This window comes from Myotis lucifugus, unplaced genomic scaffold (assembly GCF_000147115.1).
Source record: "Myotis lucifugus unplaced genomic scaffold, Myoluc2.0 scaffold_485, whole genome shotgun sequence".
NCBI lineage: Eukaryota > Metazoa > Chordata > Mammalia > Chiroptera > Vespertilionidae > Myotis > Myotis lucifugus.
Window position 1 is genome coordinate 637,714 of NW_005871533.1, and position 26,256 is coordinate 663,969.

Consider the following 26,256-nt stretch of genomic DNA (forward strand, 5'->3'; position numbering starts at 1 on the left):
TGGGCTGCCGCCTGCACGCCTCCACACTGGGGATCGAGCCTGCAACCCGGGCATGTGCCCTGACCAGGAATCGAACCGTGACCTCCTGGTTCATAGGTCAATGCTCAACCACTGAGCCACACCGGTGGGGGGAAACCACCACCACCATTTTAAAACGAAAAAATCTTTAGTCATTTACCTATGACTTGCTCTAATCCTCCAAGTAAAATACTGAGTAATAAACATTCAATGAGTTGAGATGATCTCTGTGTTGCTCCATGAAAATGACCAAACCTTTATGGGCATCAGGAGAATCAACGACTCCTAGGCTCAGGCAGAATAAGCAGTTTCCTGGCTCTGCTCCTTCTCCAGCCGCAGGAGCAGCTGCTGCTTCAAGGCAGCCTCTAACTCCAGGCATAGCTTCCACGTGTGTAAAAGGACCAGCAGCATTAGAAAGATCTGCATCTACTCTCTCCCTGATAAGATGGACGGGAAGAACTGAGAAAGGGGAGCAAGGACCGAGCAGCATTCCCCAGAGAACTCCTGGGGTCGTGAACCTGAACAGTTCTATTTCTCCAGCCAAAGCCCTTCACGGAAGAAAGGCAAGAATTAAGATCTAACATGTTAACTTCGAGAATACAAAATGCCTCCAGGGAGAGAGACCCTGAAATTCCGGGCCGTGAGTTCTCAGAGCGCACGTCAACACAGTTCACGCCGCAAGGGAAGTGTTCTGGAGCCAGTGATGCTGCAGCCACATCCAGGACGGGCCCCACGTGTCCTGAGGTCACTACGGTGCAAACACTGAAGTGCCCCTCAGCACATACCTAACAGGGAAGACAGCTCCAAACCCGAGGAAGAATCAACTTTCATCCGCTACAAAGAGCAAAAGTTCCCTATTAAACCTCAAACTTTTTTTAAAAATATATTTTTCTCTATCTGTACTCAGCATGACATATATATATATATATATTTGATTTTTCACAGAGAGGAAGAGAGAGGGACAGAAAGTTGGAAACATCGATGAGAGAGAAACCTCAAACTTTTGAGCACTGCTCAGAGTACTTTTACAGAAACTTAGGTCAGTATCATCTAATAGGAAAACCTTACTAATTTTACTCAGTCTTTACCATCATTTTGGAGGAGACGAGGTTGAAGTTTACCTTTGTACTCTTTGAAAATCTAATTTACACTAAAGAACCCAACACAAACTTACCGATGGCCAAGTCTGCCTTCTCAGGGACAGCAGACTGGATCTGCCGCTTCCTGTTCAGCAGTTAACAAAACAGGTCTCCTGCCGAAACCGGTTTGGCTCAGTGGATAGAGCGTTGGCCTGCGGACTGAAAGGTCCCAGGTTCGATTCCGGTCAAGGGCATGTACCTGGGTTGTGGGCACATCCCCAGTAGGAGATAGCTGATAGATATTTCTCTCTCATCGATGTTTCTAACTCTCTATCTCTCTCCCTTCCTCTCTGTAAAAAATCAATAAAATATATTTAAAAACAAAAAACAGGTCTCCCAAGTGGACCAGAGCGCTCCTGGCTCCCGAGACAATGGCGGCAATGACAGCGGATGGTAGGCTGCTGGCTCAGGCAGCCTCACTCCTGTTCTCAGTGTTACCTAAACCTAATAAGCCCATTACTTCAAGTTCTTCATAATTTGAACTTATGTTTATGTGGTACACTCTTGCTCTCTTGACACTACAAATTAGTGAGGTTTTACTACATCTTTATTCTTTGATTACAGTGAGTAAAGTTCAAGACAAAACATTCCAATATTAATAAAAATGGTATCCAATATCAGATTTAGTTTTTTATTAGGTGCATGTATTTCAAACACAGATCATGATTACAGATGTTCATCTGTGGGTAAGGTGCTTAAGCACTGATTGTGAAACAATTCTGTATTTAACAGGTCAATATCCAGTAATTTAAATATTATTTCTCAGAATCTGAACTACTGTCAAGAAATACTCAAATGAGATGACCATGGTGCTTTTTACTTCAATCTTAACACAATTATCAATGAATCCTCCTGGTGTCGACAGACAAGCATTCCTGCTGGGCCTAAAATTCTCCGATTTATTCTCCGATCACTGGGACAGATTTTATGTCCCAGGTAGGAATGAATTTCCATGAACTACAGCACTTCCTCAAGACAGTTCTAGGACAACAGCTTCCTGAGGCAGAAACAACTGGTTTCACAGACACCGTTAGCAGGTTAAAAAAATTAAAATCAAGTGATGTGTAGTTTTACATTGATTTTAAGAATAAAACTCATTAAGACATACACGTTTACCCTTTACATATAGAATGATTGTGTAAATTAGATTTCAGTTGAAAGGACAATTTAGCAGTTCAGATAAAACTCCTAGAAACATACTGAAAATAAAACCAGATGTACAGTAAGTAACAGATTCTATGCAACTTCCATTTATCCTTCAGCCATAGTTCCAATGATTATTTTCTGATCCAAAATCAGAACACATGGTTTGCCAAGGGTTTTCCTGTGGTACCCGGGGTGTCAGAGGCAGCCTGAGGGATGCTTTTACTTCTGTCATGCCGGGTGCTGGAACCTCCAAGCATGTTCATGGTTTAGCCAAAATGACAGCACATATGAAATCTGGATTGTTCCAGGCTTTCCAGTGAACATGGCCACCAAGTCACAGTAACCGTGACCGAGAGCTCTCCCTACACTCACTCCACCAGGAAGGAACGGTGGCTCTCTCCTTTCTTCAGCACCTCCTTCAGGAGGTTAGGGGAGGAGGGCGGGCGGGAGATCAAACACCACTGATTAAAGTCCCATCACTGCCAAAGGTCCTATGAGATAACCTTGCTACCTACCTCTTCCCAAGATGGGGGGGACAAAGGGAGATGCAGTGCTACTACAGTGACAATCCTGCAAATGGAAGATTAATTCCCAGTTGCGCAGGACCATGACCTCGCAGTGGGCCTGTACTGAAGAAATCCTTGTGTTGGACAAACGCTACTGTGAACAATTAGAAAATACGTCAGCAGTCAAGGGCAAGCAGGCAGAAATGTGTCCAGCTGGACTCACACCGAATTTCCTGATTACTTTACTTCTCCCATCCGTTTTCTTCGGAACTGCTTCTAAGCCAGGGCCCACGGTGGGAGGGGTAGGGCATTCAGCAGGAAAGCTCAGAAGGGTGCTACCCCACTTCAAAAATATGTTTGCTTAAAAACACTATTATCCAGTGATTAGCAATTAAGAAGTGAAAAATTAACTACTTAGTAGTTAAACCCTATGAATTATCAAAAGTTATGGCCTGGGATCAGCAGCGTTACAAAGGGAAATCATACTGCATTTCTTAAAGCTTTTTCTGAATGCTTAGCAGGTCTCTTTTAGTGTTAATTGCACTTAAAACATTTGTTTTTTCATTTAATCTCTGAAAGCTGGTCATTGTTTTCTTCATTCATAAAGAGGAAAGGGTCCATTTATCATGTGCTCCAAAGCTCTCTGCATTGGATCAAGATTCCGAGCAGGTCTGTGTGGCGGGTGCAGGGGCGTGGAGGACTGAGGTCGTGACCTTCAGAGCTTGGACTGCAATGGCTTCAGGTGCTTGTAGAAAGATTCATGGACCTGAGGGAAGGGAGGGGGAGAAATGACACGTCAGGAGCTTGCAGTGTAAAAGCTCACTTTCTGTTGCTGTTCATCCTCACCTAAGGATATTCTTCCCACTGATTTTTAGAGAGTGAAAGGGAGGGATGGAGGGGGGAAAAGAGAGAAGAAAGAGAAGAGAGAAACATCGGACTGGGGCTGGGAATGGAACCTGAGACCCTTCAGTGCTTGGCTGATGTTCTAACCACTGAGCCACCGACCAGGGCTAAAAGAGCATACTTTTAACCAAGAAATCATCAGGGCCTTATCTGGATCCTGATCCAAAGAATTTGAAGGGGGGAAAACAGAATTGAGCCAACTGGGAAGCTCTGGACAAGGAGTAGCTCATGATATAATCCTTATCTTTTAGAGATTCGTATTTATTAAAATATCTATGGATAAAATTATCTGGCATCTTAGATCTGTTCAAAATAATCCTTAGCAATAGACACGGACAGTAGGGGGGTGAGGGCTTGTGCTGGGGGAGAGGTCGATGGGGGAAAAGGAAGACATATGTAATACTTTCAACAATAAAGAATTAAAAATAATAATAATCCTTAGGAGGAGAGGGTGGAGGTTGGCCGTAAGTAGACAGTGGTGGCCGAAACCGGTTTGGCTCAGTGGATAGAGCGCTGACCTGCGGACTGAAGGGTCCCAGGTTCGATTCTGGTCAAGGGCATGTACCTGGGTTGCAGGCACATCCCCAGTAGGAGATGTGCAGGAGGCAGCTGATCGATGTTTCTCTCTCATCGATGTTTCTAGCTCTCTATCTCTCTCCCCTCCTCTGTGAAAAATCAATAAAATATATTTTTAAAAAAGTAGATAGTGGTGGCAGCATGAGAAAGGGCACGTGGCCCTGCAGCGCAGTCTTCTCCTTTTGTGCATGTTTGAAAAACTTCAACGACTTACGAAATAGTCAAGGAAGTTACACCTGCTCGCTGCAGGAATAACCCAGTTCCCTTCTGAACCTGCTGCTTGAGTAACGACTGTCCGAGGTGGGTTTCGCAGACGGAGCCGCCCAGAGGTCTTTGCTGTCTAACATGGACCCGAAGAATCACCCAGGTGATTACCTCGTCTTTGTTGAGCGGGGAGTTCTTGGCCCACTCGAACAGGTTCTCATACACGTTGCCATCGTAGCGGCCCAGCACGGAGCCCAGCGACACATCCTGGAAATCAAACGCATCGACCAGCGTAACAGCGTCCGGGCGGATCACGGTCAGTAGCTCCTTGATGCGCTGGTGCACCTGGGTGATCTGAGAGTCTGTCAGGATGTTCTCCTGCAAGAAACAGGTCGTTCTTTTGAGTTAAGGACGCTATTGTCATCATCGTAACCTGCGTGTCTTTTTCCATACGAACAACTGCGAGCCTATGGTTGCCCACCCCTGTATGTAGACAGCTGATATATTACATGCATGCACAACTACACATCAGACCACAATCATTTTTCTACCAAAAAAAGACTTCAACTTGAGAAAATACTGACCTGAAGAAAATCCCCCGCCTTCTGACTGATCCCGTACAGAGAATACAAGAGGCACAAATTCCTCAAGACGGCCTGGATGGACTTATCTTGAATTTTGAGGAGCTGCTCTGAAAAGAGCTTAACTGTCACATAGTGGCAGTGCGCCTGGATAAAGAGAGGACAGCAGAGGTGAGAACTCTGCAGGAGTCGCCACCAGCGACAGCTTCTGCCAGAGAGCCAGGCGGGTGGCTGCGGGAGGCCGGGCCGGGAGCACAGCGCCATCACTGACCTCACTAGCTCGCACGAGGTCCACGGAAGTCAGGTTCCACGCGACCTCCTTGCTTTTTCTGTGACTCACTTCAGTCTGAAGGTTTTTGGCAGCCATTTCTACTAATCTGTTAAGAAATGAAAGAAAACTGAAGCTCGGAGGAAGGGCTCCATGGTGCCCACGCCTCCTTCCTCTTCCTTCAGGCCCCCAGCCCGCGGCCCCACGGCTGCCCCGAGGGGGAGCTCACCTGGCCGCCCGGAGCCGATAGGCTTCGGTGAGGCTGTGGGGGCTGTTGATGTCCACCACGGTGGGCCACACGGCCACCTGCTGCGGCTGGATGCGCTGACTGGGCAGGTCATTCAAGTAGGACACCATGCCACACACCAGCTTTCCCGAGTGCACCTGGTCGTAACTTTTCATCAGAAACCTAAAGCAACACACATGCTTTCAGTAACCTGCTTCTTGTGAAACAGAAACCAAACCAAACCTTCAAAAGGTGTGAGTTATGGGACAGCTGAGTTTCACACTCGCTAGTCTGATCACAAGATCAACAGAGTGGGTCTGGACAGGAGGCACAATGACGTCTTTAATGTGAAGAGAAAACACGGTAACCGGAACCGGTGGAAAGGCCTCGAACGCTCTAGCTAGCAGGCCAGTCATCGCGGTAAAGACTCTCACCGGGCGGTCTGCAGCATCATGACGGTGTTTTCTCCCTCGAAGGTGCAGGTTGGGGTGAAGGTGACGTAGATGTTTGGGAGGCCGCTGCAGTGAGAGTAGCCGTGCCCGCCACAGGCCATCCGACAGGCTTCGATGGCGGTGTTGGTTGTCCAGGAGGTGAAAGCCTTCAGCCCGGCGGTGAGGGCATGAAGCTGAGGGCAAGCAAGGGTCGTCAGAATGTGTGCGCTGACAGCTGAGTTCCGAGGAGAAACACTAACCCTCCCCTGCCAGCGCTGGTCACTTTCAAATCACCTGCCATGCTTGTCTCGGGAGCAGCGTGGGCATCTACTGTCCTGGTCACTCCCACTCCCACTCCCTCAGAACTGCTCTACTTGGCAAAAGTCTCCACGTCATTAACAGGAGACCAACATGGTGCAGCACTTCGGAAACTTAAAGACCAAACCCACAGCCCAACTGGCGTGGCTCAGTGGTTAAGCGTCAACCTATGAACCAGGAGGTCGTGGTTCGATTCTCGGTCAGAGCACATGCCTGGATTGTGGGTTCGATCCCCAGTGTGGGGCGTGCAGGAGGCAACCAATCAATGATTCTTTCTTATCATTGATGTTTCTATCTCTCCTCTCTGAAATCAATAAAAATAAAAAATACAATGGGGGGGAGGGAAGAAACATATGTACTACTGTTTGTGATACTTTAAACAATAAAATTTAAAAAAATAAAAAACCAAAAAATAAACCCTACATGTCTTCATAGCTAACTCTATTCAATCAGAAGAATTTTTTGGATCTTTTGAGAATATATGGACCATTCAAGAAATCGCAACGCGTACTTTCCTCTGGACACTAACAGGCAAACGTGAAAGAGAAGGGTGCCCACGAGTGCATGAGCCTCCACACGCACCTCGGGCAGCTCACTCAGGTCCCCTTGGCCAATGTCTTCATTAATGCGATGATAGGTCTCCTTCATGTAGGCGCCTACAAAATGGAAGGCATAGGCAGTGGCCAGCAGTGGGAAGAGTTTATATTGCTGGGTTTGAAAATCCAAAATCTGTGGTTCTGGTTCACTAAAACATAGAAAAAGGAAAAAAAGTTATACACACACACAGAACTGCCTCTGCGCCGGGTTCTAGTCTGAGCACTCGGTATTATTTCATCCTCATAAAGACCCTGTGAGGTAACACGTATTACCCCATTTTACAGATGGGAACAGGAGAGGTCCAGGCCCTAGCTGCACTCACGCAGCTGGTAAGGGGCAGACCCTCGATTTACAATGAGACTATGTTGCCACAGAAGACGCTCTTCACCCCCGTCTTAGGTGGACACAGTTTCTAGCTGTGAAGTTCAGATCTTTCTCTTTCCAGCATGACTAGGGAAAGTGTATCTTATGGCAACGTACAAAAGCAAAGTTAGTTAACTTCATAGGAGGAAGGCCATGGTAAAGAGATGTAACCTGCTAACTAGATGGCTGAATAAATTATATCTTGACCACAACTATGGAGAAGACCCCATGCACAGATAAATATTTGAATTCTAAGAAGGTCTGCTCTTATCAATTTCTTTATTCCTTCTTTCGGAGTGAAAGGTTACCAGGGAGTCATGCCCAAGTGAAAGGCAGTAGTAGGGATAAACTACGGGCATGGACACAACAGGGAGCCAAGTTCAATGTCACTTTCGCCATGCCCGATTTGTAGCTGTTCGTAGCAATCCGAATTTTCAAACTGCCTTGTTGTTTTGAACATTTCATGAGTAGAGCTCAAGTAATATTATTACCGCTTTTCTTAGCAGGTTAAGAATAATGAGGTGGTATTCTCATCTTTCCATTAAGAAAAGGAAGCTTAGGTTCTAAGTAGCAGGCGCAGTACACTGCCACCTTCGCTAAGTTTATGGCCAGGGCGTCTTCTCTGCGCCGCATTTGGGAATTTGGTATCTGACTGGGCTCAAAGCCAGGTGTTCAGTAATGAGCCCACTCAGCCCACCCCCTTACCCCGGCTTGATTTCCGACTGGTGCCTCACGGCGCTGTATCGGATGGCAATGGTGCAGGCCTTGGCCAGGCTCCGAGCAGCTTCTCCCACGAGGAAGGACCTGATGAACACCATGGTCCCGTAGGTCAGCTTGTTACTCACGGGCTTCACGTAGGTGCCGTCAGGCTTCACCTGGAAAAGAACACGGGCTCAGCTTCCTCTGTGAAACCGGAGGCAGCTCAGGCTAGCGGTTCTCAAAGTGAGGTTCCAGACGGCACATGGGCATTGCCTGGGAACTTGTTTGAAATAGAAAGCCCTGGCCGGTGTGACTCGATTGGTCAGGCATTATCTTGGGCACCGAAAAGTTGCTGGTTTGATTCCTGGTCAGGGCACAGGCCCAGGTTGCGGGCTCAATCCCTGATGGGGGGGTGTAGGAGGCATTCGGTCAATGTTTCTGCTCTCACACTGATGTTACTCTCTCTCCCCCACTCCCTTCCTCTCTCTCTAAAAATCAATAAAATAAAATAAATATAAAAATCTCATTAAATAAAAACTCTGGGGGCGAAGCAATCTGGACTTTAGCCAGCTCTCCAGATGATTCTAACGCGCCCTCAAGTTTGAGGCCGCTGGCTTAGCAGACCAGGATATGCTCTTCAGACCTGCCAACGGCTTCTGGCTTCACTGTCATAACAGAAGAAGCATCAGAAGTAAAACCATGTCAGTAGCTCCTAAAAACAGACCCTTTGAACCCTGAGGTCATCACCAGCCACAGCGCCCCGCGCCCCACACCACTGCTCCTCCGGTCTCACATACCTGGGCGTACTTCATCAGCATGTTTTCCCTGGGGATACGATAATGGTCCATCTTCAGGTAGCCATTATCCATCTCATCGTAGCCGAATTTGGGGCCAATGTCACCAACGGTGATCCCTACCACGGGAGACAGGAAAGTCACCAGGGTCCACGCTCTGGGATTCCTGGCTGTCCCCTCCCCTTCAGTTGTGTCTTATGCTTTTTGCAGAAGAAAGCGGTCAGTTTGAGTTTTCATCTCAATATCAGATGAACAAGTCTAACCTGGCAAAGGCTTGTGGGTTCCAATTTCCCGAATAGGCACAATGAAGGCATGCAATCCATAGCATTTCCCCTGGGTGTAGAGCTGGGCTAGAACTATCGCATGATTTGAAGTCTTTCCAACTGCAACAGCAAAAACACAAGAGACACAAGAGAGCCGTTCTTACATGTTCAAGGGACAGAAATGAAAAGAGAAAACACGTTAAATGTAACACTAGATTCTCAACAGTGTGCAGAAAACCTTTCTATGGCAGCCTAGTTTTCAGAAGAAAATCTATGTAAGATGAGAGTTATTAAAATGTATGGCAGTTTGGCACAGCCGTCCTTCATTTCCATATATATATGCATAAGCTTTTTAATGGGATAACTCACATATAATAGCGTCTAAGTTTAAGATGTACAACTCCTTGACTTGATAGCAATTTATTTTACAAGATGGCTCAGCTCTACTTTCTCTTCTACTATTTAGAAGGTAATGCTTTCCAAAGCAGTAGCCACCAGCCACCCGTGACCATTTATGTTAATTACAATGAAATAAAAGATTCCGTTCCCTCGCCAACCAGCGGCCCTCGGAGTGCTCCCCAGGGGTGCACGGCAGTGGCCAGCACCTTGAGCAGCAGTGAGAGTAGCCCCGTATGCAGAGGCTTGAGGGCCAGCACTGGCAGATTTCTGGTTAGTACATCCAGAATCTGTGTCTTCTTTTTGCATGCTACTCTGTTTCTTACAAAAATGTATTGAAATATATAATGTGAATAACAAAATCCTTCAAGCACTAACGCCATCTGAAATATATATCCTAAGACAATGGCTCGGAATGGAAGACAATATTAAATAAGTTTCTTGTCAAACTTATTTATAATAAAAATCTGAAAATAACTTAAGTGCTTTCCAATACAGAAATGACTAACCAAACAGGGAGTATAGTTACTTGGATGATGACAATGTAAACTGCGCTACTCCTCAGACAGCTCCGATGGAAACAGAAAAGCAGAGCGAGACCGCGCTCCTCTCTGCGCTCTGTGAGGTGTGAGCATCTGTAACGTGCTCGGGAGAATGTGAAATAGCTTAGCATAGTTAAGCCTTAAGAGTTTTTCTATTAAGAAAAAGGAGTTTTTTCTATATTTCAAAACGATATTCTCATATACGCTCTCCATTCTAAACATGATCTTAAAATATCCAGTAACTGTGAAATAGCTCACTTACGTCCACCTGGCCACCACTTGATGGAGGTCACAGTGGGACTGTTGAGAACAAACTCCTGGGTTTCAGGGTCATATGTGGCTGTGGTTTCCAAGCCTCGCAGATGCGTCCCTAAGGAAAGAAATTGCACGCACGTCAGCTAGAATAAGGGAAAAACAGGTACAGAGTAAAATCTCCTGGCCAGGCCTCTAAGCTCTAACGACAATACAGTGTTTTTAGATGAGCCACCCATGGTTGATAACCAAGATACATAACTCCCTGTGCTGAACCAGGTAACATTATTTAGAGCAACCAGAAGTAAAAGTAAAGGCAGCTTAGAATCACAGTTCATAAGATCACAGGGCATGAATTTCACAGTTAACTGCCCCTTTAAACCCACCTCTAAGTTGTGAGATGCCAATTTCAACTCAGACTATGGTGTTTTCCTCACCAACTGCGAAGAATAAGATAACGTGACAGGAAGAGACTATCTAGTTAAAGGTCTTGTAAATTGAGAATTTATTTCAGAATAATTGCTAGAATGGCAAACAAGATCTTAAAAAGGTGTCACATTTGGGAAAAGACCTAGGATGGTGACTCCGCCCTGGCCGGCTCACTGGTGTGACCAGGAAGAGCTCCCCGTGCCATGTTTACTCATGAGGGGCAGGGAGTAGTGTTTTAAATCCCAATACAGATGTGCCAATTCTCTTAAAGACACAGGAACATGTTCTAAGTGTCACTCCCTAACAACACACGGCTCTGTAACGCCGGATGGATCTCATTAACACGGAAACTCTCAAACATGTAGAAACTTCCAAGGTGAACAGCAGCCACGGCCGGTTTACGTGTGACCACAACCTTCCCAGATTGGGAACCAAGGAAACAGACACTTAGACCCCTCACCAAAGCAGCAGCTTTTTAAGAAAAAGAGATAACGTTACACAGAACCGATGATGACAAAGTGCTTCCAAATGCACATCTGAACCAAATGGCATCCCACTTTGAGCCTTGGACATCCTGCCAAGCAGTATTCAGCCCAAAGCCGAAAGACAAAGCAGCTATAACATGAGATGAAGTCGCACAGAAAGAAGGAGCGAATGGCAAATACACAGACCAGATGTCCTGAAACCTCTGAGTAGAAAAAGAGAAGCCAGGAGCAAACGAATGACAAAGACAGACAGAAACCAACTGCCTGGAGGCACAGCTGATCTTGTTATTTATTTTTTGGTTAATCCTCACCCAAGAACATTTTTCCCATTGATTTTTAGAGAGAATGGAAGGGAGGGAGGGAGGAGTACCGACAGAGAGAGAGAGAGAGAGAGAGAGAGAGAGAGAGAGAGAGAGAGAAACATTGATGTGAGAGGGACACATCAATTGGCTGCCTCCTGCACACGCTCCAACCAGGGCTGGAATCGAACCTGCAGGAACCTGCAACCCAAGTGTGATCCCTGGATCTGGAATTGAGCCAGTGACCCTTCAGTGCAAGGGCCGACCCTCCAACCACTGAGCAACATCGGCCAGGGCACAGCTAATATTTTTGTGAACTCTGGCGAAGCTAGCTTTAGAACCTCACTGAATTTACTGGATCAAGGCATAAGTAACTTCCAGGTATAAAATGCTGCATGTTTTGGTTATATAAGCCACTCACTTCCCGTCAGCAAATCAAAGAGCACACATACTATAAATCTGTATTTCTTCTGGAATTTCTGCAAGTTCATGATGTATCAGTAGTAAGGGTAATCAGACAGTAACGAAGAAAGATGGGTTCAGAGTCTATATGCATACATTCTACGCAACTTCAGTGAGCTTGAAAACCCACTTAGCAAGGCCTGACTTGTTATTATTGATCTAAAGGGGAACCAATGGGGAAAAAATCAGCATATCTCTGTGATCACGTAACCTTTCACTTTCACTGACCAAAGCAATGTCTTTGCCAAGACTTGTATGTTGAAAAACCTGTCTTCTACAGAAAGGTCGCATGTAAACAGCCTGTACATGCGATCGCTAGCACGTGGCGGGCACGCCCTGTGTGCTAAGCCTGCAGCGCCCCGCCCAACCCAGAACGTAGACTGAAGCAGCGTACCATGGCCCATCTCTGTCTGGGCGTAAGTGCCAATGACCTCCAGGTTCCAGGCGGGCATGAAGAAGCGCTCCTGCTGCTCCGCAGTCGCCTGGTGAAGCAAGGTGGGCAGGAACATGCCCAAGTGGAGATCCAGGGGCGAAGGCCCTCGGTGCACAAAGCTTCGAAGGCACGCCAAGGTGGGCATTTGAGAAGAGCCATCAGGTGGGAGAGAATCAGCAATGTGAACAGACAGATCAAGGAAAGGAGAAAAAAAACAACCTTCTGTAAGTATGCGTTAGTGGGGGGGCTTTCCCAGGTGTAAGAGCACTGCCCCTTTCTGCATCACTTCCTCGCTGGTGGCAATTTCCATCTCTCTGAAGTGGCAGGAAGTGTTTTCGTACAGTACTTGTCTCTGCAATTACTCCGCCTGGCAGGGCTCACTGCCGATTCCAAAGCCTGTGCAGCACAAAACCCTGTGAGCAAGGCTGAGGGTCCCGGCTGGCCATTCGGTCCCAGGAAACGAGGCATCAGAAGTGGGTGCGGGGAAGGCGGGGTCTGAGCTGTGCCATGCTGAGACAGCGCGGCAGTTCTCTCAGGAAGCTTTTCCGGGGTCCGATTTCAGTCGCGCTGGGCTCTCCTGTCTGTCCACCCACGTCTCAGCTCTGCTCATTGCACTCGGTTCCTCATAAAGATCTAGCCCCATGCCATCGAAACAGTTTCATACAGAAACTGGCAGTGCTCTCCACCCCAATAATTTCAGAAATTAAAAAAACATGCAATTTCTAGTGAAGACCATCTAATCAATCACAAGTAACAGATTCATGGCTAACAAACTCTCCGTATGGTTTATGGGGATTGTCACTAATGATAGGCATCTTCGCAGTCATTTTAATTCCACTGACTGAAGTCATCCTTTTCCACTTAAGCTCTGCAGATGCCTTAGACTTTTGTGTGAGTTTATCTTTAATAGGAAACAGTTCTATATGCCTTCTACATACCCTTGTATTTTTTTTATTTTATTTTTTATTTTTTGAGAGAGAGAAACATCGATTGGAGAGAGCATCCTGCATGCCCCCTACTGGCCTGGTCAGGACACATGCAAGAACAGAACCAAGCAATGAATGCATAAATAAGTGGGACCCTCTCCCTCTCTCTCCCTTCCTCCTCCCTCCCTAAAAGGAAAATAAAGACTCTTATCGCCTGAACACATCTTCTGGTCTAGTGTCCCTGGGCTGAGAACAATGATGAGGACACTAGCGACTTGCCGAACGAAACCAGAGCTGTCCCTGGAAACGTCCAGTACGATGTGAGCGCTGGTGGAAACTGGGTGAAAGGTCCACGGGACTGCTCTCTGCTATTTCTGCAACTTCCTAGGAATCTACAATCATTTCAAAATGAAAAGTTAAAAAAAAACACGCTCAAGGATGAGAGAGTACCTCTCACTCACAATCGAGAACGCCAACCGTCCCGTTTTTAAAAGAACGGTGACCAGGGAGAAAAATAAATGTATGCCTGGGACCTGGAAAGAAAAAAACTCTTTGAACGAGGGCTGACAATGGTGGCCGGGGACCAGGCGCGCAGCGCAGCGCTGAGAGGCGCATTTGCATTACTAGAAACTAGAAACCAGAGCTGCGCCCGGGGAGGAAAGGCCCCCGTCAGACACGGGAGGCGGGCAGCGGAGCGTGGTATCACGGAGTAACACCACACAGCAAGGGCTACCACAAAGCCACTACAACCAGAAGCTGTTCTTGAGACTGAGGAATGTTACTTAGAAGTGGATGGAATTCAGGCACGTTACAAGGAGAAAGTGATCGTAGATAATTCTTTGACTTAAATATTTATTGTGAAAAGTTATGCATAATGAAGATTATATTAAAACTATTTTTAGAGAGAAGGGTATGGAGGGAGGCTGAGAGAAAAACATCGATTTGTTGCTCCACTTATTTATGCATTCAATGGTTAATGCTTGCATGTGCTGCAACCTTGGGGTATGGGGATGATGCTCTAACCAACTGAGCTACCCGGCCGGGGGCTTTATATATTATTAGAGGCCCGATGCACGAAATTCGTGCAAGAGTAGGCCTTCCTTCCCCCGGCTGCTGGCACCGGCTTCCCTCTGGCACCCGGGACCCAGGCTTCCCTCAGGCCGTTCAGGCACCGGGGACCTGGGCTTCCCTCGCAGCCCCAGCTTTTGTGAGGCCTAATTAGCATATTACACTTTTATTATTATAGATTTTACATTTAACTTGGTGAAGTACTAGAGTTAATTCTTGTAAAACCATAACACTGAAGGCCTTTCCAGACAACACTGAGGATAAAATGATTGGGTTGATAATGTAAGAGAAAGGAAGAAATAAAAATAACACCATCATTCATAAATGATTTTAGAAAAGCTTTAAGGCCTTGGCTGGGTAGCTCGGTTGGTTGGAGCATTGTCCCGAAACACCAAGGTTGTGGGTTCGATCCCCGGTCAGAGCATATACAAGAAGCAACGGATGAATACATAAATAAGTGGAACAACAAATCGATCTCTCTCTCAAATCAATAAATAAAATTTTTTAAAAAGAAAGAAAAGCTGTAGGCTATAAAGAAAAAAAAATCATGCATTCTTATTGATTAGGATCATTCAAGTAGAAACATCAAAGAAGAGATTTACAAAATCAACAAAATATTTAAAATGGGTTAAGTAACTTAGCTCAGGATATTAAAGATTTAATTAGGAAAAAATATATACCTAATAATGTGAATAAAAAAGATAAGAGCAAAAAAGAAATTGCTGATTCCTGGCTAAAAGGACTAAATAAACTTAATACTTCCCAATAAATCACAAGGATTTAATGTAACATGGATTTTAAGTTCCTGCAGAATACATTTTACGACTTGATAAATTGCAATCAGAATTCATCTAGAAGAATAAGTATGCAAGTACACCAAATACATGTATCTTGAAATGTAACAATAGTAGGCCTATCCTATCATATTTTAAAATATCTTACAAAGGAACAATGAGCCAAAGTGTATGATGCCAGGAGAAAAACAAAGGAAGAAACAAGTGACTGTAATATATTTAAGATCCTAGAAGTAAATTGAAACTATTATAAAACTATTACAAGATAAACCAGAAAGAACATAACAATGGTGATGAGCTAAGAGTTAATAATCATAAAAACAGTAAGGGATCATTCATTACTCTAGCCGCAGTTTGCCGACCACTGCTCTATAGCATACATAGGTCAATATATTGAATATCAAGCCAACGAGATTGGGAGAAAATAGAACGCTTACACCTACCCAGAGAAGGGTGCATTGAATACATACAGCCAAATGTTTAATGAAACAGAAGGCAATAGAAAAAATATTCCAAGGGTACAGTATACTCATAAAAGATCAACATGCATATTCCATTTAATTGATACTTAAAGTAGAAAAATTCAGTTTTATACTTGAGAAATGCAGACAGTAAGCCAAAACATATAATAATATCTAGGCACACTAGCATTGGAAAATTAAAACTCTTAACTCTTAGATACATATTAATGTAGCAATACAAAGTTACAGGAACCATGTTGATGAGGCTATGGAGATACAAGTATACTAAAAAGCTGCTAAGTATATTGTAAACTGGTTGTATGTTTCAGGAAAAATACTAAACTATGCAATAAAAGCTAGAAAATGTTCATGTCCTTTAATGCAGTAATTTGTTTGAGATATTCTAAAGGCATAACCCAAAGAACAGTTTTGTAAAGAAGTGACACCGTTATTTCTAACAGTGGGAAATCAGGCCAGCCCCAAGAGGAAGAGACTCACCCGGGAAAAGGACAGATGTTGGGGAGACAGAGCAGACCAGTGACTTACAAATTCGAGTTCAGTACTGTTCAAGTTTCAGAGGGAGAAAGATGCTTTATTAGTGATGGGAATTTGCAAAGACACTGCACCATCTTCAAGGATGATCACTACGTACTGTATAAGCTTCATTTTCCTTAATAGTAATAACAATGATAACCGTCAGTAATAGAAAACGACACGCAAGAAGAATCACTAGGGAGTGACCAGAACTTGAAGAGATGAAGCATCTGTGAAGACCACACATACCACCGGCTTTGTGACCTGGAGCAGCGTCTGGTCAGCGTGATTAACACTGGACCACACGCAGTCTAGGTGATCCCTTCAGCGCGCAAACCCTGGGGACAGGGGGCTCTCCTCTGCCCAGCCCTCTCCTCTGCCTTAGGCTCACCGACGCACAGACCAAATGTGTGTGGGAATCTGTGTGCCTACGCAGACATGTGCGTATTTAGAGGGAAGACAGAGGCAAGAGAGAAAGCTGGTGACGGAGGCTGCCGGCAGGGGGTGGAATTCTAAGATTCTTGGGAATCCTGGAATGAGCATGAGAACACTGAGTCTCTCCACTGCTCAGGGGCTACTCAGAGGCGAAAGACAATTCTGTGCGAACACTTTAGATAACTGTTGTTGATCAAAGTTCCAAAGTCTCAGGACTTCAATGAACTAATGGAATGACTGGCTTCCCTGGAAAAGAACAGCAGTCGGTGAAGCACAACTCACGCCAATGGCAACAAAATTCCCACAAGAAACGACCTAATCCTAATATACTGTTCTCTAGCAGTGATTTCCCACCTTTCCATCTCATGGCACACATAATAACTGAAATCCTGCAGCACACCAACAGATATCTTCTAGCATTTCCTGATCTGACAAAAACAGAAAGGTATAATTTTGATTCATTCACATTGGAATGCTATTGTTGTGTGGCTGTTGTCATTTTTTGTGACAATCTAAGGGAAAAGAGGTCCGTGTCCCTGACTAAATAGGTATCGCGAGTTTTAAAAATCCTTGCAGCACATCAGTGTGCCTCGCACAGCAGCTGAAAACCTCTGCTCTAAAGTAAACTGTAGAGCCCTGGCTGGTTTGGCTCAGTGGATGGAGCGTCAGCCTGCGGACTGAAGGGTCCTGGGTTCGATTCCGGTCAAGGGCACATGCCCAGGTTGAGGGCTCGATCTCCAGTAGGGGACGTGCAGGAGGCAGCCACTTTCTCTCTGAAATCAATAAAAATATATTTTAAAAAAATAAAAAATAAAAAAAATAAATAAATAAAGTAAACTGTAGAGATCGAGACAAAGGGGTTCAAATACAAGAAAATATCTGAAAATCAGAAGCAAAAGGAAAAGAAAATTCTCACATACGCACACTCGCCCAGAGCAACACGGGACCTTAGTCCAATTTTTGGGCTCCTTTTTGGGCTCCTTCACTGTAGACTACAGTGAAGTTCAAGTCTTCACTTTTTCCTCTCTTCCTTCAAAATTTAGGGCAAATATATATTTGGAATGTACTTTATCAAGAGAGGCAGAAGGACTGGACCAATCAGTAAGAGAAAAACACATCAGCCCCATTCAGACTCAGGAGGGCTTACATCTTACGCCTCCTATGAGCAGCATGACTGTTAAATCATAACATTCTGCAGGGATACATACTGAGAGAGAAACGGGTTCTGCACCACAACCTATTTACAAAACACACCCTCTCCCTCTCGCCCTCCCCCACACTCCAAGACAGAAAGCCCCTGGAATGGGATTTTCCTTCCCTTTCTCCAGGCGTGTGACTTCAGGATTGGCCGTCCTGAAGCTCCGATCTTAGGTGCTCGACAAGGCATTCAGAACGCCACGGAACCAGAGTCGGAGCCCTCTCGGGATTAGGATAAAAAGCATTTTCTTAAACCAGTTCACAAATCAAAATGCACCAAATCCTCTTTCCCTTTCTTCACTCTCCTTTATTTACATAATGGAAGCAATATGGTCATTAGAAACGAGACAGGGCAGTGCAAATTCAAGACACACAAACCTGCCAGGGGCCTTGTCCATGAAAACAAACTTACTGCACATCGAGACCAAACACAAACCTTGCAAGTAGCCAGGCTTTTAGGAACAATTTAACCGAGAATTATTCATAATGCAGAGTCCATGGACATGTACAGATAAGATGTATAAAAGAAGCAAAGAATCACTGACTTTTTTTCAAACCACCTTATAACCCCGCTAGTGGGCGATGAAATCAGGAGTCAGACGCCTAACTGCTCCAATCCTCCACCATTAAAATCCGCATTTGATTAAAGCAGAGGCATCTACCAGATGGAGAGGCACTAACCCTCGCAAGAATTTCCAACACTTTAATCATCAGACCCCAACACAACGGGGCTCTTTGCCACATATTCAGCCCCATCTTTCGAAACTGCTCAACCCGTTAAAATGGGCACACGGAGCAACAGTAAATGACAATGAAGGACGCTTCAGACCAGAGTCCTGGACCAGTTTAGGGGGAAATGATCTACGAGAGGATGAGGCGCTGGATTTTATGTAACATTTGACAATTTAAAAATAAAATCCCAAATGTTGAGCAGCAGAAAGAAACCAAATGCCAGGAGTCACCTGGTAAGTGAAGTCCTGCGGTGGGTTACCCACTGACCCTCATTTGTGGACTAACCGTGGCCCAGCTCCGTCTGGGCGTAGGTGCCAATTATCTGGAGTCGTTGGGCGGGAAGCAGCCATTTCTCTTTCTGAGCAGTGGTGCCCTGATTCAGCAAGGTGGGAATAAACATGGAGAAATTGAGGCCCACAGGTTCCACAAAATTGATCATATGTAGTCTACAGGAGAGAAAAGAAAAGGGTCTCAGCCTCGCTCTAGAAACTGCACCTGCCACCCTTCCTGCCAGGCGTGGCCCAGGATGAAGGTGAGGAACATGTAACCCCCTTCCTGTGAAATTAAGTGCAAAATTTACCATTTTACGACCCAAGAGCCAACAGCAGAACCTAGTGGTATCTTTTCTGCCCCTTATCATTGCAGGGTCAGAATTCCTCTTTAATTCTATACTTAATCCAGGAAGCAAATCTAACATCGTTTTAGCCTAAAAACACCTTTTGCTTTTTGTTCTGTTGGTTTGATTGGTTGGATTTTTTGGGGTGTCTTTATTTTTGCTTTATTTCAGGTTTTACTTATTTGAAAAATCAAAAGAATTCCATACATTTGTAGATCTGTTACAAAAAATCCTAAAGAAGAATGTAGGGAGGAGACTCGACTTGGGGTGGTGATCACACAATACAATGTGCAGATGATGTATTATGAAACCGTAAACCTGAAACCTATACTAGTATAATCTTATTAACCAATGTCACCCCATAAAAGTCAATTTAAAAAAAACCCACACACACAAAAAAGTATAAGACAGTCAGGACAGTGAGCACCAACTGGATATTTGATGCATTAAGTAATTTCTGTTAATGTTCTCTGCATGCCAACACTATTGTGGCTATGTTAAAAAGAGAGTTCTCTTAGAGACGCATAATAACATATTGCCGATGAAAAGAAAAGAAGGATGCAAACTACCTTTCCCTAGATAACCGAAGCGAACATCCAGGCTGGCAAGTAGCTCTATGTTCCAGGGCGGGAGATCGCTAAAGGCCTCCAGAGTTTACAGATGGGTCAGCAGGTACGATGAGCCTGTTGAACTATCGCCAATGGTCTCTGAAAATTACTCCGGACTCAAGGAACTCTAATCACAATAACATTCAGTCTTCAACTATTTTCTCAAAAACAGAAGCTGTGCAATAATCAAATACAAATTACACAGCCAGCCTTGGCTACAGTGCGTTATAGATTTTATAGGGGCCTATTTTGTCCCATCTGTCTGTCTGTCCAAAGTGCCTGAAGTACAAAATAAACAACTGATGTTCATGACTTCTCAAGGGCTAAAGAGGAGGTGGTGTTGCCGCCAGTGTCCTGGTCTGTACAAGCAGAGCATGAATGAAGGGACAGGAAGGTAGGCTGCCCCTTTTCACTTCTGCAGAGGCCCTGAAATCACCCCACCATCTTTCGGGGGGAAGATCACCCTCCAGAGGTGCTGGGACAGACTCACACACCCAAGGAACACCTGGACTAGCCATCACCCACGGTCTCTGATTTTTACTTATTTATTTATTTCACGGTCTCTGATTTTTACAGCAATATCAACTGTTACTGAAACTGAGAGGGAGAGAGGGGAAGGAGGAGTGTGAACAGGAGAGGGGAGCTGCTCTCCCAGTAACTCGGGTTAGCAGCACTACTGCTGCCCGGAGGGAAGTCACACACTTCACAAACACACCCCACCTCACTGACTAGGAGCGAGGCCAATACACGGTTGAGTGTAGAAGTCCTTCTCAAAGGCAAGAGGAGAATCAGAGCATCCCTAACGAGTGTCTTACCAAAGGAGGAAGTGAGCCTAGGAGATTTCTGAGAAATGCAAGCAGTCACGTAGGCGCTAAACATGGTGCCAAAAACAGACACTCCTACTTTCAAGAGGGAACTGAGGCTGTGGGTTTATAAAATGATGACAATGGCACCCACAAAATTCTAGGAAACTGAGTGGGAAAACATGTGACACGAAATAGAGACTGCCAGATATTTATGTTCTTAATAACATACTGAGCTGTGTGGGTTTTTTTGGAGGCCCCTTGAAAATCAACTTAATCCCCGACCAACGTGGCTCAGTGGCTGAGCGTCGACCTATGAACCAGGAGGTCAGCGGTTCGACTCCCAGTCAGGGCACATGCCCGGGTTGCAGGCTTGATCCCCAGGAGGCAGCCGATCAATGATTCTCTTTCATCATTGATGTTTCTATCTCTCCCTTCCTCTCTGAAATCAATAAAAAAAAATTTTTTTTAAAAGAGAGAGAAAATCAACTTAAGAACAAAATCTGAGTGCTTGTCTTTTTAATCCTCACCCAAGGATATTCTTTCCATTGATTTTTTTTAGAGAGAATGGAGGGGAGGCGGGGGTGGGGAAGAGAAAGAGAAACATCGATGAGAGAGACACATATTGATTGGTTGCCGGGATCAAGTCTGCAACCAAGGTACGTGCCCTTGACTAGGAATCGAACCCAAGACCCTTCAGTCCAAAGGCTGACGCTCTAACCACTGAGAAAACCAGTCAGGGCTGAGTGCTGGTTTTAAGTTATTGTTTAATTTCTCCTGAAGATGCTTCCCAGGAACCGGCTTTAAAAACCTAAGGGCCCCGACAGGTGGCTCAGTTGGTTAGAGCGTGGTCCTGCTACGCCAAGTCAATCCCTGGTCAGGGCACATCAAGCAGCAACCAATGAGACATCAATAAGTGCAGCAACGAATCGATGTTTCTCTCTCTCAAAATCAATAAAAAATAAATAAAAACCTAAAAAAGGTAACAAAATCCATGGCTGATTCTCATTAGAATTTTAAATTACTCTTAAGAACACTTAGTTTTTTCATAGCAAATAATCTAGTTAACAGACAAAATTACAGGAAAGGGGATTAGAAAAACAGCTTTTATATTCCCCCAACAGCAAGGTCTTATTTTCTCAAAGACTGAAAAATTCTTTTGTTGCTCAAGTTGAGAAATTTCAAAGTTGTTTTACTAATAGTCAGTCACCTTCAAAAGTGGATGTAAAAGAGACCAGTAAATAAATGCCCAAAATCCCCAGAAAGAGAAATACTCTAGTTTTCCATCAATTCTAGCACGCCCCACCCCCATTTTAGCATTTAAGAAATGTGATGTGTCTCACAATTTAAGCCATGTCATAGCTACCTGGCTTAGTTATCTAAGACGTGGGTGTCAGTTACATTCAAAGGAGGCTTAAGACTTGGCATTCACTACTTGCCCAGATTACTTTTCAATCCCCTTCGCTAACATATTGATCTGTCATAATATCCTATGGATATTGGAAGGATGTCAAAGGGCCTGTTAAAGTTTGTCCTTTAATCCCCAAACAGCAAGGTCTACGTCAGGAAAAATAATACCAAACTGCCTGTTGTCCATTAATCTTTAACCCACATAAAGGACTCTGTCCTATTTCCTCATGACTTCACTTGAGTCTGGTTACCATCACAGATGATGAAATCGTCTAACCAACTCTGAACTACATTGCATCAACCGTTTAAAAGCAAAACAAAACAAACCTCTGTTTTTGTGTTATCTTAAGGAATAATAAAATCTTAGTGATATTTTAAGGTTTACAAACCCATGTTGGGTAATTCAGAAACATAATCTTCTAGGGAGTTGCTCTACCTCAGTGATGTTCAGCAGGGGTGCGGCAAGAGGCGCACTGGTGTGTCCCAAGAGTTTTTAAAACATGCGATACCAGCTCTGGCCAGGTAGCTCAACTGGTTAGAGCATTGTTTTGACATGCCAAGATTTGGGGTTTGATTTCCAGTCAGGGCACATACGAAATCACCAATAAATGCATAAATAAGTAGAACAAATCAATGTTTCTCTCTCTCCCCCTAAAATCAATAAAAGAAATAAAGAAAAATTTAAAAGTTCTCTAAAACAAAAAATATAATATCTGACCACTTAGTCAGGAGCACTGACTTCTTTTTTCTTGTCAAATAAAAAAAATAAAAATGACAATAGCCAACACAACAATAGCCGTCTGGTGTCAATGAATCAAAATTATACCTTTTTTTTTTTTTTCAGATTAGCAAAAAATATAACATTTTTTGGTGTGCCACAGAATTTTAGTGATGAGTTCATGCGTGCCATGAGATGAAAAAGGTTGAAAATCACTGTTCCACCTCAATATCCCCCCCAGCCATGAGCTACAACCTTTAACAAGAACAAAAGCGCATTTGGGAGTAAGTACTCTTCATTGGGGCTACCAAAAGTAAATTAATTGTATTTTTATAACAAAATGGAAAGGAATTCTGCGGGTAGTGCTAAGGGCCACAGTAAATTATTTCACATGGACAATAATAGCGAGGTAAAGTTAATAATTAGATACCAGCCCAGTCGGTGTGGCTCAGTGGTTGAGCATCAACCTATGAACCAGGAGGTCATAGTTCAAGTCCAGGTCAGGGCACATGCCCGGTTGGGGCTCGATCCCCAGTGGGGGGGTGGGGGGGGGGGGCGTGCAGGAGGCAGCCAATCAGAGTCTCTCTCATTATTGATGTTTCTATCTCTCTCTCCCTCTCCCTTCCTCTTAAAAAAAAATTTTAGAAAAATATTAGATACCAAATGAACTACAGGCAGTATTATGGGAGAAATGACCATTACTACATAAAGGCAAAACTTTTAACATGTTTCATTTTTCTCTTGGCTTTTGAATATACACTATTCATCATATTTAATCTTTATTGATGAAAATATTGAAGTTCTTCTAAAATACAGAAACCTAAAAGAGGAAATGCCCAGGAATAAGTGAGAAGTGTAAGGGGTGCTACAGGCCAAAGGGAATCTGGTATTAATAAGATCATGTAATTATAGAGTATTTGCTTAGATAAAGGCAAAAACAAAGAGCATTTTTTCCAATTAAAAAACAAAACACAACAACAAAACACGGATGGTCTGAAAAAAGGAAGGTACCCTGCTCGGCGCTGGGACCTCGGGGTGTTTTTATGAGGCCTCATACGCACCAGAGAACCGTTTAACACTAACACCAGATTCCACAATGCCGCCTCCTTAGGGCCCTTTATATTTATTCTGAGGTTTGACTAATGTTCTTCATCCATCCCGTTCTCCACTATTTGAAGCTCAAGTTCTACTCTACCCTAGAAAAATATAATGTCATTGCTACGAAATACTTAAATGTTTGGGCTCACAACTGACAATTCCCCCGGAATCCAGCATCTAAATGCGGCAAGCCTCCTTCCCACCAAAAGCGAAGGCATTCTGAACAGGAATCACTCAAACTGAGGCTCCGGGCGGAAAGAATCTGTACGATTCCCGAGAATGAAAACTGCAGGGTCACCACTTGGTTATCAGCATTCCACGGTGCCATTCCCTAAAGGGCGTCGGTGCAAAGGTAAACATTCTCTTCCACACACACAACTTTCAGGCGGCTGCAAACAGGCCGCTGGAGTCTTCCAACACCGGGCACGGGGAAAACGCACCCGCAGACCGCGGAGGTCAAGTGTGGGCTTTTGCAATGAAAACGGGATCTGCGCGAGGGCATACTTACTTTTTAAACCACATGATTTCATCAGGGTCTGAGATGCCAAACTCCCTGATCTTCTTCACCAGGGTGGCACTCTTCCTGACAGCCACCTCGTAGCGCTGGCTGCGAGTGAGGAAGTTCAAGTCCTCATGCTTGAAGTCTGGGTCGTTCAGAATCAGGTTCTCTGCAAGGGATTAAAGGGCATCGAGACGAAGACAGACATGCTGGGCTCCGTTACACCGCCCTGAATCCCAGCTGGTTTCAGAGTCACGGCCCAGTCCCCTCTGTGGATGGTCGACCCCCCCACAAGCCGCCCCCGGAAGCGGGGGTCCCGGCTCCCCCCAAAGCTGGGCCAGAGCCTACGTCCTACAGCACCCCCACACTGTACGGAGGGAGGCCTGGCCCGCAGCCCTCACCGATCTCTCGGCGTCGCCGGGTGTTCTCCGGGCTGCCGTCCAGGATGTGCGTGAGCAGCTCGGGGTTGAAGGTGGCCGAGGCCCGCTCCCGGCGCAGGTCCTCATTCATGGTGACAGCCATCGGGAGCAGCGGAGGGCGAGGCGGCGTCGACGAAGGTTGTCAGAATCTCCGGCGCCGGCCGGGCCGAGGAGCTGCCCCAGGACCGCGCGAGTCCCCGCCCCCGGCCCGCCCAGGCCCGCCCCTTCCCCTTCCCCTTCCTCGCGGCAGCCGGGCGTGTGAGCGGCCTTAGCCCAGGAGGCGGCGGCGCCGGATTGGTCTCCTGGACTCAGGTCAGCCCCCGGGAAGGCGGATCCCCACCACGGCCCGGGGAGCCCTGAGCCGATCCCCCCAAAACCCGGGGAAGAGACCCCGGAAGCTGCTCAAGCAATTGCCGGGAGGGAGGGGGAAGCGCGGCGCGCTCAGTACCGCCCCTCGTCTCGCGATCACGCGGGGCGGAAAAAGGAAGCAAAGGACGGCCCGGACGCCCAAACAGGTTGGCTGGAGGCTTGGGAAGGGGCGGGACAACCAGGTAAAGGAGGATTGCGCCTGCGCCTTGGGACTTGCCCGCCGGGCCGCTTCCGGGTCCGGGCGCAAAGGCCTCCCGGGAGAGGCGCGGGGAAGGAGACTCAAGGTCCTGGGGGTGGAGAACCTGTGGGCTTGGCGCGGTTGCTAAGGGAGGTCGTAGGATTTGCCCAAAGCCGCCCAGATTGGATCTAGAAAGGACGGGGAGAGGCTCGAGTTATCTTTTGTTAAGATCATGACATCCTTGCTGCCTGGGGCGTAGGCGGCTGTGGGCCGGGTCCGGGCTGTCGGCGCGGACTTGGAATGAGGCCAAGCTAGCCCTGTACTTAGCGATCTTGGAATCCACTGTATTGTTTTCACAATTATCAGCGTCGTCATCCGAGTTGTAAATGCACGCGTTTTTTAAAGACCTAGGGCAGGAGGGTTTGTAATGAAAAGCAAAGTTCAGCCTTAGGAGCCGCCACTTTTAATCAGTTGTGCTCTTAGTTCTGATTCCTAAAAAGTTGAACTTAAATGCTGTTTATTTGTTCGTTTTCGTTAGTCTTTGACTTAATGCCATGCTAATGAAGATAGAGCACACGACACCACCCCCTTTATATCTCCCTAATTTACCTTTATAACTTTCATCAACATACTTAATCCCGTTTTTTAAAAATGTAAGAAATGGCCAAACCTGTAGAGAATTTTTATGAGTTTATTTGAGCAAAATTGATGCCATATTTGGGGAAGCAAGATCTCAAATGCTGCGGAGAATAACAATTTTGCAGGACAGTTATCAACATTATGTGCTGCTCCCTTGAGGGTGATTTTGCTTATTTCCAAGTTGTGTTAACTTAGCTGCATGAGAACATGGACAGGGCTGCCTTAAAACCTTCACTACAGGAGTTACAGGCCTGGGATGGGATTGCCCACCATGGTGACTGTTAGGTGGCTCAGGAGGCGGCGTAGGAAATAAAGAGAGCCGAGTCAATCAGAAAAGAAAGAAAAGGAAAGGTTTTAATCTGTGTCCCCGGGCGACCCACGAACCCCAAAGACAGGGCCAGTGGATTCATGCCAACAGGGAA

At 45.5% G+C, this 26,256-nt stretch overlaps 2 protein-coding genes across 5 annotated transcripts in view; one reads left to right on the top strand and one right to left on the bottom strand.

Moving 5' to 3' along the window:
• Positions 1 to 2,220: 2,220 nt before the first annotated feature.
• Positions 2,221 to 24,853, bottom strand: ACOX1 (acyl-CoA oxidase 1). Of its 3 annotated transcripts, none has more exons than XM_006103445.3 (14): positions 24,631 to 24,853; positions 24,239 to 24,398; positions 12,292 to 12,449; positions 10,233 to 10,340; positions 9,033 to 9,152; positions 8,773 to 8,888; positions 7,982 to 8,151; positions 6,899 to 7,061; positions 6,002 to 6,192; positions 5,571 to 5,750; positions 5,345 to 5,450; positions 5,077 to 5,220; positions 4,664 to 4,870; positions 2,221 to 3,575 (listed from the first exon to the last, which is right to left on the bottom strand). In XM_006103445.3, the coding sequence occupies exons 1-14, from the start codon at positions 24,749 to 24,751 to the stop codon at positions 3,525 to 3,527; spliced, it is 1,995 nt and encodes a 664-aa protein (XP_006103507.1). In that variant the 5' UTR covers positions 24,752 to 24,853; the 3' UTR covers positions 2,221 to 3,524. The 3 variants fall into 3 exon arrangements, with proteins under 3 accessions (XP_006103507.1, XP_006103506.1, XP_014301348.1); XM_006103444.3 differs by lacking the exon at positions 12,292 to 12,449 and adding an exon at positions 18,763 to 18,923; XM_014445862.2 differs by lacking the exon at positions 24,631 to 24,853 and adding an exon at positions 18,763 to 18,923 and having other exon boundaries at positions 24,239 to 24,397.
• Positions 24,854 to 24,869: 16 nt separating this feature from the next.
• The window catches only part of TEN1 (TEN1, CST complex subunit), a 5,919-nt gene continuing 4,532 nt past the window's right edge, over positions 24,870 to 26,256 (top strand). The window contains exon 1 of one of the 2 annotated variants that reach the window (XM_014445866.2): positions 24,870 to 24,960. The gene's annotated coding sequence lies outside the window, so the exon portion shown is untranslated. Of the gene's footprint in view, positions 25,164 to 26,256 lie in introns of both variants that reach the window. The other variant, XM_006103447.3, reaches the window with a different exon arrangement.